The sequence below is a fragment of the Chroicocephalus ridibundus genome, chromosome Z (genome assembly GCF_963924245.1).
Source record: "Chroicocephalus ridibundus chromosome Z, bChrRid1.1, whole genome shotgun sequence".
Classification (NCBI taxonomy): Eukaryota; Metazoa; Chordata; class Aves; order Charadriiformes; family Laridae; genus Chroicocephalus; species Chroicocephalus ridibundus.
Window position 1 is genome coordinate 49,300,244 of NC_086316.1, and position 14,449 is coordinate 49,314,692.

The 14,449-nt window shown below is 42.5% G+C and overlaps 1 protein-coding gene across 1 annotated transcript in view; it reads left to right on the forward strand.

The window, feature by feature from the left end:
• Nucleotides 1–546: 546 nt before the first annotated feature.
• Nucleotides 547–14,449, forward strand: part of MLLT3 (MLLT3 super elongation complex subunit) — a 130,496-nt gene continuing 116,593 nt past the window's right edge. Inside the window, exons 1-2 of the mRNA XM_063320973.1 lie at nucleotides 547–697; nucleotides 1,150–1,330. Of these exons, the coding sequence (XP_063177043.1) occupies nucleotides 686–697; nucleotides 1,150–1,330 (193 nt within the window). The 5' untranslated portion in view covers nucleotides 547–685. The remainder of the gene's footprint in view (nucleotides 698–1,149; nucleotides 1,331–14,449) is intronic.

The following is a 14,449-nucleotide window of genomic DNA, read 5'->3' on the forward strand; positions in this document are numbered from 1 at the left end:
GCCACAGGGAGCCCTCTTACTCCACTTTGGCCGGGGGTCTCTCACAGGCCGGGGACGGCGGGCGGCCGGTCTCAGCGCGTTGCCGTTTCCCAGCTGTGAGGAGTCACTGACGCCCTCCCCGCCCGGTAACGGCGGACCCCAGACACCGAGGCCCTCGCTGCCGGTTGGGGATTCCTCTCCATCCCGGCGCTGCGGCGGCTGGCGTAAGGCGCAGGGAAAGGAAGGCGCCGGGGGCACCGTGCCTTCCCGTCCCTCACAACCTGTTACTTTAACGGCCGGTGGGGCGGGGCCGGGCGGGGCCGGGCGGAGGGGGCTCGCGGCCGCGCCGCCGCTCGCCATTGGCTGGCCGCCCCCTCCCCCCCCCCGCGCCCCCCTCCGCGCACTGTTATGTCTGTGTCTCGGTGTCAGCCCCGGCCGGCGGCGCGCATGCGCGGCGGGCGCTCGTCCAGCCGGCGGGGCTGGGGCAGAGCGGGGAGGCCGGGGGTGGCCGGCGGGCTCGGTGTGGTGTGAGGGCGGGGAAGAGGAGAAGAAGGGGGGAGGCGGACAGCGGGAGCAGCGAGGCAGAGGATGTCCGCCGACCGACCGCCGTTCCCGTGCGCGCCCGCTGCCTCCTCCATGAATTAGCGTGGGGGCGGGGGACGGGAGGGAGGGAGCGAGCGCCCCGGCGGATCCGGCGCCCCCAGGCATGGCCAGCTCGGTGAGTACCGCCGCTGCTCGCTGCCGGGGCGTTTCTCTTGCCCTGCCTGCCCGCCGCTCACGGCGGCGGCACAGAGCGCGCAGGCGGCCGGAGGGAGGGCGGCGGGTGTCGCCTCAGCCGTGTCCCTGCCGCCGCACCGGGGGCACCGGGAAGGGGGAACGGTGCCTCCCCTGACAGCGGTCCCCGGCTGCCCGCGCCCGCCGGGCGGCACCGCGCCTCCCCGCATCCTCCCGCTGGCAGCGGGAGCTCTCTCTCGCCCTTGCCTGCCGGGCCGGTTTTTTGTTGCGGGGTCGCGGCGGTACCTCTCTGGTTTTGTTCCTCTCTCCCGGCGTCCGGTGCCGTTTTGTCCGTGTTCCCCCACCCCTCCTCCGCCTGCGGTGGGGCCGGTTTCCCCCCTCGTCCGCCCGCCCGGCCCCGCTTCCTCGGGCGCTCACCGCCTCTCCCCCCCGCAGTGCGCCGTGCAGGTGAAGCTGGAGCTGGGGCACCGAGCCCAGGTCAGGAAGAAACCCACCATTGAGGGCTTCACCCACGACTGGATGGTGTTTGTCAGAGGGCCCGAGCACAGCAACATCCAGCACTTCGTGGAGAAAGTCGTCTTTCACCTGCATGAGAGCTTTCCGCGGCCGAAAAGAGGTAAGCAGGGCCCGCCGCGGGCTGCCCCGACGGCACCGGGGTCCTGGCCGGTGGGCCGGTAGCGGGTTCCCCCCGCATCGCGAAGCCGAGCGCTGCCGACGGGGCTGTGCCGGTCCCCGCGGAGAACAAAAGCGGCCGCCGGTGCGGCAGTGGGCTGCCGGTGGCTCTTCTCCCGCCCGCATCGGGGCTGCCCAGGGGTCGGGGGGAGGCTCCTTTCTGCCCCTGTCCTTCTACCGGACTGGCCGCCGTGGGGGTCTCCATTCGCGGCTGCCCACCGTGGCAAGGCCGGGGCTCGGTGTACCGGCTCCTCCCGGCGTCTCGCTTGTCGGTGGCACGGGACTGACCTCTGTGTCGGGATGGTTGTGCACCGGAGGTGGCTGCCCACGTGTGGCTTTGCTTCTGGCTGGTCTTGCTTTCTCCCCGTGTACGAAATGACTGCGTCAGGGATGCCTGGAAACGTGTTCCTGCTCCCAGGCTGGTACTGGGCGTTTTGACTCCCCCAGCACTTTGCTTTCTGCTTCGTTCTCTAGTTCATCGTCAGGGCTTCAGCCTCTCCTGAGTACATGTAAACTTCTGGAAAAGGCTGTGTGTGTGTGCGGTGCATCTGTACCCACATAAGTTGGGCTGGGAAGAGGTATAAGAAACCTTTTGTTTTCAGATCTGATTCCAGAGCACTTACTGTCCGTATTATTGTAGTTGGATTAGTAGAGGTAACAGTACAAACAGAAGAAGTGAGCAGGTTTATTTATCTATGCAGACACAATGGTTAGTAGTTATCTTTCATTTGATCTGTAATCTTTATTGGCATCTAGAACTCCTGCAGTGCCTTAAAACAATATAATCATAAATCCTGACTGTTCAGAGCTAGGTGCGGAAAAAAATGAATGTTCAGGGAGCAAAAAACATGAAAATTTTCAGTGTTGAGATAAAAAAAGCTTTTTTTTGTGGTAAGATAAAAACATATATTTTGGTTTAGTGTTTCTCAGTTTGAAGATACCAAGCTAAGAATTGCAGTATTTCAGCTGCTGAGATTATCTTCTGAAGTATAAGCTACTAATTCCCTTTTATTATCGTAGAGTTGATAATTTTTTAAATCTACTGTAAACCAGCACAGTATTACACAAACAGTTTTAGGTAGATCATATGCAATACTGCAGTATTTCTGAATTAAATTGCCCACATTGCACTGTAGAGTTTTCCTCCTGTTTTTTTTTTCTATTTCTTGTACAGAAAAATGTGACTCCAGGTCAGTCTAAATAGTTTGGCAGAGAAACACCTGAGAACAGGTCTGATTAGTCTAAATAGGTGAGATAGCATTATCCATTTTCAGCAAATTAGATGATGTATTGAAATCAGGGGTAGAAAGTACATTTAATACTTTGAAGCTCTGTCTGCATAGGAGGTGTTTGTGACGTGCTTTGCTTTTATTATCTGCTGTCTTTGGTTTATTTACTCCTTGTTGTCTGGCCCCAGGGTACATGACTCTGCAGCCCAAACTTGAGGGTTGCTAGGTGTGATGTGGAGCATGCTATAAGAATATATTTTAGGACTTTTGCAAATGAAAGATGTGTAGTTTGCTGCTGGGAATGCTCTGTGTCTCCAGCTGCTGAGTTTAGTTATGCAGTCATTTAAGCCATTGTTTTAAAGTGTTTATTTTGGGGTTTTATTTGTATGCATCATTTTCATGATGTGGCAACTGCTGGGAAAGATGCCAGCTTATATAGCCCGGGAGGGGACATGTCATACTGTGATGGCACATGACTTGGATTGTAGGAGAACGCCGCAGCCGCTCCCATCCAGCAGAGCGTAAGCTCCGATGGCAAAAGCTCCATTCGCTTCTGGGCTTTGCTTAGCCTCCTAAAACTACAGCAATGAGTGGAAAATAGATGCTGAAGAAATTTCAGCCCCCTGAAATCACAGTGGGAAACACAAGTATTGCGCTGCTGAGAGTGATCCATGTACGAATTACAGCACGTTTTCTGCTGTACAAAAGTGTTTAAAAGAGTGGTGGTGATGTGTGCCTTGTAAATGGGAGCATTTTGTTTGTCTTTCTAATTTACAAATACAGTTGAAATTTTTGACAAAAATATTCTAGGCTTTTTTTGGCTCTGTGAATCAGTGCTGTTAGTTTGATGTGACCTCAGATAGTCTTCAGGGTGGTATCTTAAGTGTTGCATATCGGGAATGATACAATTGCTTGTAGGGCTAGTCAAACCATTTTCCGTCACTTCCTCTGAAGTTATATACTTTACTATTTTAGTATAAGATAACTTACCACTTGGAGATACTTGCTAAGCTCTCAAGCTAATACTAAACCATGGGTTTAGCAAGCTGAAGTAGGTGTACAATATTAATCAAAAGCAAGTACTAGTATAGTGACTGTCCATTATAACGCTTAGCTGTCTGGTAAGTGATCTTTTTGTCTCTGGATTCATGCTGTGAATGGCTGCGCTAACACGTGTGCTTGCTAGGAAAAGTTTTAATTCATTAAGTCCATCTGCAGAGCTCATGGATCAATTTGAAAATAGTAAATGAACAGGCTATCGTAGGTGTTATTAGCTCATAATGTGTTTCTGTTGCTAGATCACTTTTTATTAGGAGCGTAGTCATTCCAAACGTCAAGGAGGGCAAGGGAGATGAATTATTTTCAGTGCATTTGCTTTGCATGTTTATGAGAATAGCTGGATAAACTCAGTTTGCTGGCTACACCTCTGGTTTTGCTTATCTGTTCTGGCTATGCTAGGGATTTTGAAAATACTAGAGGTCAGTGCAGAGTTTGCAAAGGTGTGCCCAAGTATTTGCTCTACTAATAGTTGTTGCAGAGCAAGCAGGGTCCTGTACCTCGAAGTTGCGTCAGTTTTAAGGTGGAAACACAGCTAGGAATGGTGTTCAGTCAGTGGAGTGCAGAGCAGGTTGTTTGTGTAGATAGGATGGGAAGGTGATGTTGACTAACAGGGAACAGAGTACCAATAAGCTAGAGTGACCTAATAAAATAGTCTCCTTTATCTTATCTTTCACTGTGTTTTGCCTTAAAAACTTGAGCTTGGCAGCGAGTTTATTGTTTTCTGTTTGCCTCATTGTGACTGAATGCTTCAGTTTGTCCTTGCGTGGTAGAGCATACCGGCATTCGCAGTGACTGGTTCCCTGTACTCTCTCCCATTTAATGGCCTGCTCCTGATGACTTCATGAGTAGTTTCATGGGGGTGGGTGAGGGGGATGGCTACCGGACTCCTTGTCAGGTTAAAGAAAGTAGACTCGTGCCCACACTAATTTTTGAGTGGCATTTGCAAGACAAAAGCTTGCTGAAATCATCACACAATTACAAATACCGCTGTTTTCAAGTCTCTTATATTCTGTGATGCTGATGTAAATTGGTTGAGAAAACATGGAGAATGGCTAAGATTCTAGCCTTATTTCAAAGCATGTGTTGCTTACCTTTCATTATTCATGTGAAGAAAATAGTGCTGTGTGTAAAAGTCCAGTGTTATAAACCATGTCTGTGGAACAAGGTTTGTCACCAGATTATGGCTAACTTTGATCTGCTGCGATACTGTCTCCCAAAGAGGAGCTGTTGCTCTCGACTGATAATGTGTCTCATTACTACTTTGGATGCAAAGCAGTGTAGAAATACTTTCTTCCTCTTATTACCTGATGAATGTTGGTACTTCGGAATAGTAGTCCAGTGTACTATTTGTCTTATGGTATTTCAGTTGGATAAGGAAATGCATCTGTTGTGTTTCGATGACCGTTGATGTTTCAACAAGTACGTGTCAAAAACTACATTGGAACTAGTGTGACCTGAGTGGATAAGTTCCTATAAATCAGTGGTGCATTTTGATAAACTACGTTTTTCTTTCAAAAAAACCCCTGCACTAATATTTCTGTGCTAATAACTTAGTCAATATGAAAATGACAGTTTGGACTCTCTGGAATGTTGTAGCTTATAAAGAGGGAGGCGCTGCTTTCCTCTGTGGAGCTGAGGGGAACCATGCTTACTGCATCTTGTAGTTCCAGAAGTTTTACAACGATATGGGAAAGTGATAGAAGTGGAGCTGCTTGTTATTCTGCTATAGGATGGACCAAATTGTAAAATTCTTCCAGAAAATTCATGTTTCCAGTATTGGTTGTTTTTGTTAAAGTTGTCCCTTAGTCCAGAATGAGAATTTAGTGGAACATAACATTTTGAAATAGACTTAGCTACTGTAAAAGGTGCTGATGATTTCTTCCTACTAGACACATTCTTTCTCTTCTCAAATGGAAGCTTTTCCAGTTTTGTTCCCACAACTCAACCAGGCAATTTTTTTGAATGGTCTTCCTTAGGAAAGGTAGAAAACATCCTCTTCTAAATCCACTGTGTTGTAGAAGTCCAGTAAGGAGGAAGAAACTCTAAAAAATGAGTCCCTGTTATTGCTGGTGTGTTTTTTTTATTGTTTGTTTTCTTAGGTAACTTTGTCCCAGAGGCCAGGGTATTTTGGGCCATGGCAAGGGAAGAATCTTTTGGCACAGGAAGCATGGCGTGAAGGGCAGCAGCGGTATGGGGTGTGCCGTTGCTGGTGGAAGGGGCTGCCCCATAAACCCACACAAACCCATGGACAGACTTCAGTTCTGGCACGTCATGGTGCGTGGTGACACACGCGGTGTGAGCGGCAGCCGGTTCTGTCTCTTCCATCCTCAGTGCTCAGCAGTGTAGTTGCAGAGTGGAAATGGCGTTTAGAGCATCCTTCAGTTTGCCTGTAAGCTCTTCCTGGTAAAACGTTGTCTGTAGATAAACCATAATACAGGATGCGTAATTTTATTTACAAAGGGGAAATGCATTTTTGATTTTAAAAAAATAAACCTCATGGCTTTTTGTGCCCTATCCACTAGCTTGAAATAAAAAAAAATGCCAATCAAATTCTGCTTCTGTGCATTTGGATTAATTGTACAAAACCTGAACGAAGCTGACTGCACCAGTTGCTCAACTTGTGATGGACAGGTCGGTGCAGTTTCAAGATGTGGATAGGCTCATCTGTGGAGACACTTTGGTCTGCTGCTTTAAAGGAATGTTTAATTTAGACAAAATTTTTTACAGTGACAGCTTAATCCTCTTGTGAAAGCACATCTCACACTGTATTTTAAAACAGTCTCTAGTGATCTATATTTTGTCTCTAAAAATGCTTCATGAAGCTCCCTAAAAGTATTTATTGATAATATGCTGTCCAAGAAAGTCAATGAAATGTCTTAGAATGAACTTTGGTTAGGAAAAGTGATGTAGTTTTCCCCTGGTTACTTTGTGATTTTTTTTTTTTAGGTTTTTTTTTTTAAATTTGCTTTTCAAATATTTTACTATGTTAGGAGGTACATTAGGGGAAGGGAAAGAGAACCTTGATCCTTGCTTCACTTCCCAGCCCCATTTTATTAATGTGTTGACCACAATGCAAGTGCTGCTGCTTTTAGTAGCTGGAATGTTGTCTTTTAAATTTTGGAGAAAATGACCAACCAATACTATCTCAGTCACTGTTCCTGCTTAATTTTTTTTCTTTTGGTGATATTTTTTAAAATACTAAGTGTAAAATAAATATTAGTCTCTCCCTGCTCCATTTAAAGTCAGTGAGAGACTTAACTCTCTGTTATTTACAGTAAATTGAGTGGCCTGATGATAGGGACCCACACGAAGATTCTTGCCAGATGACCTGACTTTTCCCTTTGTACCAACCAGGGCAGGCAGATGGTAAAGATCAACAAAAAGGCAGCCAGTTTTCTGCTGGATATTTAGCTACACTTGTAAGAATTTAAGTTGATTGTAGGTCTGTTTTGGGTTTTTTCCCCTCTTAAATTTTGCCCAAGCCTAGCCGTCCAGGTATGATAGTCATATGGGAGTTTCTTTTTCCATCAATCTTACAGATAGAGGTTGTATATTGCACATTTTAGGGCAGGTGTTGGTATTTTAGTTGCAAAACAGTTGTGGTATTGGGCATGGTGGGGCATTGGCTCATCAGTGGATTTCAGCTGTGGCCAATGAAGCTTCTGATGTCTAGGGAAGAATTTTGTTTGTTTAATAGGAAAATCTTGAGACTTCATGTTTCTACTACTTTAAGAAGAGGCTGAATGGCTTTGAGAGTATGTACATGTTTTCAAGTGCACTTTTTAATTCAGCCCGATGCAAATCAAAAGGGTATCTCACAGCTTTATTTTTTCAAAGAGAATTAGAAGAGTTTGAATATAGGGAAGCTATCGAGTTTCATCTATACATGAGTGCAATCAGTAAATAATTGGTGGATTTGATGGTAAGATGCTACCTGTATAGGAAAACCTGTTTCTAATAAATAATTTCCCCTCCCTGATATGCCTCTAAAAATGATCACATTCCACGTCAATGCTTATGCTTTATTTAGAAGTATACAGTATATGTATAAGGACTTGATTCCTAGATTGGGTGGTATACATCTGTTTTATGAGTATACAACTCTGATGATCCGTTTCCATCAGAAGTGGTTTGCTGTCTGAAAAGACTTGCATTGCATTCAACTCGAAGGTAAACGCAGACCGGTTTGACAATGGGCTCTCAGGCTTGCTCAAGATACCTAGTGACTGTGCAGTCTGTAGTACCTCAGCGTGACAAGACATGTGAATTAACACGGCTGCTACATCCTCCAGTGACACAAACTCGGTTTTTAAAGTTTACGTGCACGTTTTCTGGTGTGGTTTAATTGTGTGGTTTGTGTGTTCAATGCGTGCTCTTTTCATTGTCCTGTGTGGGATGTCTAGTTTCGGCTAGATTCCCTCCCCCTGCCAGCATGGGCAAATACTGATTTCTGTCAGAGCTGCCAGTCCGTTTTGATTCTTATTTCTGAACTTTTCAAAGATTAACCTAGGTTATTTTTTTCACATTAAGTTACTTTGAAAAGCGTTTAATTCCTAATACAGTATTTTTAGTTTTAAGAAGCTATGGTTATGTCTTTGTAAAGCTACAGTATTAATACTCTGTGACTGTAAGTCTTCTGGATTTTAGATGGTAGGGAATGAAATGTAGTTTTGGGGCTATTGTACACAAGATTTTTGGGTAGCTGTAGAATAATACTCACTTGAAGTACAGAAAAACAGATTGTTTTGTCTAAGATCAGCTCTATCATTTCTTTAAGTAAGATATAGGAGAAGATACCTCAAAATGTTTAAATCAGTAGACAGTTAGATTTGTTAGCACTTATTTGAGAAAATGAAAACAGCTGGGTTGTTTGCTGTTTACAGTTGTTACTCTATTTACTTTTGTGCAGTTTTTATCCTTAGAAAAATAGATATGTAAGAAATCTTTAAACCACGTATTTACTGTCACAGGTTAGAGAATCTGAACTTCAGGAACAATTATGTCTGTTAAGATTTTTCAGTGCTATATTAGTTAGCTGTAAAATCTTGGAAATTAGATTTGTGTTATTTTTTGTAGTACTGTTCAACGTATGAAGTCTGTTCTTGTAACAATGCTGTGCAGTATGGTTAGGGTTGTTTTTTGGTGTGTTGAGTTTGGTGGGTTTTTTGTTTAAATTCAGGTTTGTGGGAGAAATGTTGGAGAGGGTTATTCAGTCCTTTGTTCTGGTAGAATCTGTGGAAAAGACTGACAACTTGATAGTTGCAGCCTGTAAAGCCTGTTGATAATGCTTGCGATAGGTGAGGAAAGCACAGATTAATTTCTAAAGGTTTTAGGAATTAAAACTAATTTAAGAATTAAGTCTGTAGGCTGTTGCAGTTTGACTGCATTAATTTTTGTGGGATTCTTATGATGGACACATGCACTCTTAAACCAGCAGAATTTAGTTAATGGGTGATCATTCTGTTTCTTGCCTTCCCGGTAGTGATTGATAGGCATATATGAAAACAAAGGAACAGTCAAATTCTAGCACTTCTGTATATTTGCATGAAAATTACAGTTTCTCATCTTGTCACAAAACACTTCACTTCTAACTGCAAATGTTGTTTGCTTTTTGTGTGACTTGACTTTTTGCTGTGCTTTCTAGTACAGAAAGGGGAGGAGGAACAGACTGGTATTTAAAATACTTGTATGCTTACTTAAATCTCTGTGTGGGCATTTGTTTTGAAATTAATTGTATTATCCTGCCTACTATTAAAGTATACAGCTAAAACACCAATATTGTGTAGAAAATAACTTAAAACACTGTACAGTGCTGTTGTTCAGTACCTGTTAAAAAGTTAAAATTGTTAAATTCTTTCTGGTGTGCCATTTAACTTAAGCAATATTAGCGTGCGAGACCGTTACTGCTAGGCAGTCGGTCATGGGAGAGTTTATCTCATCAGTGTCCTTGTGATGGTGCTCCTTGGCAGAGCATCAATGTTTAACTCTCTGCCTTGCTTGCCAGCTACGAGGGTTTATAATGCCGTTAATCCCATGCCGAGCTCCTATGCTGGCTCTGGCTCCCTTGAGGTGTTCAGGTTTGTTTCTTTGAGCTCCCCGAATGAGCCCAGCTGTGCTGGATGAGTTTGATTTTTAAAATCTGTGGCACGCTATAGTGACAGAGGTCTCAACAGCTGTAATGTCTTGTAAATAATAGATCAAATCTAAATTTTTTTAAGTACAGTTCAGACCTATTCTCAGTGATTGGTGCATTTGAATTGCCTTTTTATGGTTTCAGTAACTTGTCCATAATTCAACATAAAAACATATGCCCATGCAATATGATGTGTGTATTTTTCATATGAAATCTTTCTCATGAGGGTAAATACCAAGATAGGTATTTCTGTTTTCAGATGGTTATGATGGCAGAGATTATAGTGCAAACTGCATTATTACACATAACAAAAAAAAAAAAAGCAGAGCTGAACAATAAATGTGAGGTGGATTGATTTTGCGGATTACTGTTAGGATACTGAGTGGTTTGTGGTAAGTCTGAATTTAGTATTTGTGCTGTTCCGAAGTTCGTACAGAAAAACTCTGCTCAATGCAATGAGACACTAATCATTTTCCTCATTCTAGATGCAAGTAACGTAAACATAACTTATATCTTGAAACAAGGGTTGACAAAGTCTTCTGCACTTGTAGGCTTGTAAGGGAAATCAAGGCCTTTTTTTGTTTACTTAGAGGGAGACGTTATTTTACCTTTCATGTGCTGACTTTAAAGGGCAAATGATTCAGAAAGGAATAATGCTGAGATTCAACTGAGACAGAACTACTTGAAGTTGTGAGCTGGAGGCCAGCAACCGTGGCATTTTCCATCATGTGTAGAGGGGGGAAACAGGGCAGGTCCAAAAATGTTTACTGTTACTCACAGCAGCCTTTCTGGTAGCGGAGGACAGAAGTTTTCTTGAGGAATTTTGATAGATAAGTATTAAACAGGGAAGTAGCATTTGAATTGCTCTTGCATCCAGTACCAGGCTTTGTAATTAACAGAAAGAAATATTTGCACCTTTCATCTTACATAATTCAAATTCCAAGTGAATATTTTATTGAAGCATATAGTAAAGCCATTTACTGAAAAGCAGGTGAGAGGTGAATTGAGTTTGAAATCTTGTGTGCTCTGTGAATGTGGAGATGCACAGGTCTGGCATAATATTTAAGGGCAGGTTTTTTAACCAGGATACTGCCTGATGATTTTTTTTAATGGTGTTTCTTGTTTCTTTTGTTGTTTTTTTTTTTTCTTTTTGTTTGCTTGCCCAACCTGGGGACACACCATATTTCAGAACGTGCTTGCTGTTAAATCAAAATGATTTAATAGTACCATAAGGAAAGACAAAACTGTGTGAAAGAGTAAAGTATATCAAAACGTGTATAATCATATAGTGGGACAGAAATCAGTCTCAAGTCTGTTTATCTAAAAATACCTTAATGAAAATGACTTTGTTAGAACTATTCCAAAGTATTTATTTAAATATCCCTAAACATACAAAGCTGAAGAGCTTTCACTTTTAAAGGAATGGCATGCCCTTCCAGTTTTTTTTTGAGCCAGAGTTGTGGTGTTTTGCCTCTGTGAGAAGGTAAATTTCTACTTGGGGAAATAAGTAGACACTAATAAGCATGGATTTGTTCTTTTTAGACAGATCCAATGCCCATCCAATATCTAGTTGCTGTCTTTCATTAGGGGACCCCTTAGAAGCTGGAGGTACTGCTTGGGGTCCAGGACCCGCACATGGTGTGTGCTCACTTGCCACATCCTGCAGTCTCCCAGGGCTTGGGGTTTTGTTTCACTGGCCACTGACCGAGGATGTGCAATGCTCCAGAGCCCATGCTCCAGAGCTCCCCTGCTCTCTGATGGATGGGCCGGCGAGGAGATGGAGGTGCATACGTGCTGCCAGTGGATAACCACGTGTGAGATCTGTATCAGAGTCTTCAGGAAATGGGGAGGAAAGCTGTAGAAGGAGTTTTTGGTGCATTTGAAGTCCGAATGCAAAAATATTTATGCAAACTGTTCCCTTAGTTCTGTAGCTGGATGGAAGTACAGTTGTACTAGTATATTTAACTGGCCTTACGCAAAACAAACAAAACCACCCCAACAGGTAAACTTCAGTTGTCTCAAAAACAATGAGCCACAGGAAGGAATAAAGACAGAATCCAATAATGAGAGTAATATCTAGAAAGCATATACTTAACGTTTTGAGAGAAAAAAACCCAAAAGGTGTGTTTTGTAAGTATACTGTTTTGCTTAGCCTTTCATTTGAAATACAATCTTAAAATAAATTTATTTATATGCTACACTGGAGTCAGAAAATACTGTTCTTGTGAATTCATCTGTAATATGTGAAGGTTCCTTATTTGTTCTGATGCTGCTGCTGTTACAGTTATGCCTCTTAGAAACGCAAAGATCTGCTCTCGTCTGTGGTATAATTCCTGTGCTGTTAAAGCTTTTTGACACCCAAGTTCTTATTTCTTTGCCTGGCTGTCACTAATTCGTCTAAAGTGTCTTTTAAGTAAGTGTGTGCTTTCTGTGAGTATTGTAAACGCTGCCCTTTGTATCTAGCAAATACTCCAGGACAGAAAGTCCAACTCCTTAAATTTGGTGAGGCTTCTTTTGCCCTTTCGGTTCAGCCACATTCTAGCCCAATTCTGCAGAATATTGCTGTGATGTCTTCTCAGCAAAAAGTATTTTACCCATAACATATAGTCTAGTCAGTACTTCATTGCAGTCAGATTAACAGAAGCAGCAATACAGTAATACAATTACACATCCTTATTATCTGAAGAATTAAGGATACTTAAGGTAAGTTTGTCTTCTCAGACTATAATTATTTTTTTTGTGATTGGTCTTAACATGAGAACCAGTGCATTCACTTCCTGAATAAAAAGGCAACTAGAACACATAAATGTATTCTTTATCTTGCAGTCTTAGCCTTGTCTGTCTTGTCTCTGTAAGTCTGGGGAGGTAGCAGCCTTTCAATCAGGCTCTGTGTTTCTTATAAGGATGTTTGCTTATATTATTCTTTAGTGCTGTCTTGTCTATAATGCTTCCCTAGCATTGTTTTTTTTTTTTAATAAAGGAAACTACTTAAAAATGACTGTGACAAATGCTGTAACGTATTTGTGTGTAAATTGCTGTGAAGCAACTCCATCCAAGTTCTTTGGGTGCCTTTGGAAGTCTTGTGCAAATACACCAAGACCAGCCCTTGAACCTAAATCAAATAAGGTCGCCCAGCAACAGTAAAACACTTCAGTTTGCTTCTGCAGGCATTGCTCTGCCATCCTCACACTGCTTTTCCAGTGGGTGTCTGGGCATGCCACGAGTTGCCCTGACTGTAGGTAATGCAGTGGAGATGATAATGAAATTAATGAATTGTACAGGGATGCCCTGAAGTAGAACCTGCTTCACTGCTGAGGTGAGTCGGAGATCACTCCAGAAAAGCGGTGGCGACCTGTGGTCTTCAAGCTGGACCTGGGCAGGCAGGTGGTTGTGTGTGAATCCAGTTACAGCACTTCTGTAGCTCAAACCTAATAGGAGCAATGACCAAATGATTTTAATGGGAGGGTAAACTTCAGAAACCCACCACAGTCCAAACTACGCATGTGCATGTGTGCACCATACACACACTTTTTACAAATATTGACTGTTTCATAGACATGGAGCAGCTTTTTTGTGTGGATTCTGTACTGTCCAACATTTTAAGTTGAGATGATATGTTGCACCTACTGTGTTTTAAATGCCTGGACTTTAGAAAACTGAAAGTGTCTGTTGGATGTTGCACTTCATCAAGGGCTGTTCTTAAAATGGTCATCATCATTTATTCATCAATTATTTTAGTATTTCCTTCAGGCTTTATTGTTAAATGTAGAGTGATCCCACACTGGAAAGTTTATTTTTCAGCTACAAATGTCTCCATTGAGTATACATGACAATAAAAGTTAATATTTGACAAAAGGTTGTCAGATAAACTGGGAATGATTTTTATTTTCATTATCCTTGCTGTTGCCTGGAAACTACATAGAAACAAACTGGTTTCTATGAAGCAGATTTACATTAGGTTACTTGCTTGAATTTTTGATACAATAAAGGCAAAGTTAAGCAACCACTGCACATTTTGCAGGTTTTGTAACAAAAGTTTAGTTGTATTAGTCTACTAATCTTAGCCTGCAGGGATATTTCCTTACATTTGTCTTAATGCCTAAAGTGCAATTTTATAGGAGGTAAAATACTAATAAACTACTTGTAGATTGACATTTTAAGGGTACTGTCAAAATTATCTGTGTTTCAGGTGGAATATTTAAATGGTTTTTGTTTCTTTTTTGTGTTTGAGTAGCTTAAATCTGGGAAGTTGTCTATTTGTGTGTCTAGACAATGGAAAACTTTACATTTTGGTTTTAGTTTCTTCCTCTGTGGTCTGTCCTGAAGTCTAGATAATAGTGACTTCTTGACTAAAATCTAAACTCACTTCTGGGTTTTTAATACATTTTTAATGATGCATTTGATATGTAAATATTAAGTTAAGCTATACAGCTAACATGTAATCTGTAAATGTGTTTATAGGTATTGTAGTTCTAGAGGCATAACAACTTTTTTTTTTTACTTTAGCAATAAGTGATTTTGGAATCCAATGCAGTGATTAGATCAGTGTGTTTGCCTTGAGGCTTCAGTCACTTAATCTAAACTCAGAAAATTTCTGAGCATTCTTTATGTGAAAATAAAACTATTCAATAAAAGAATACCG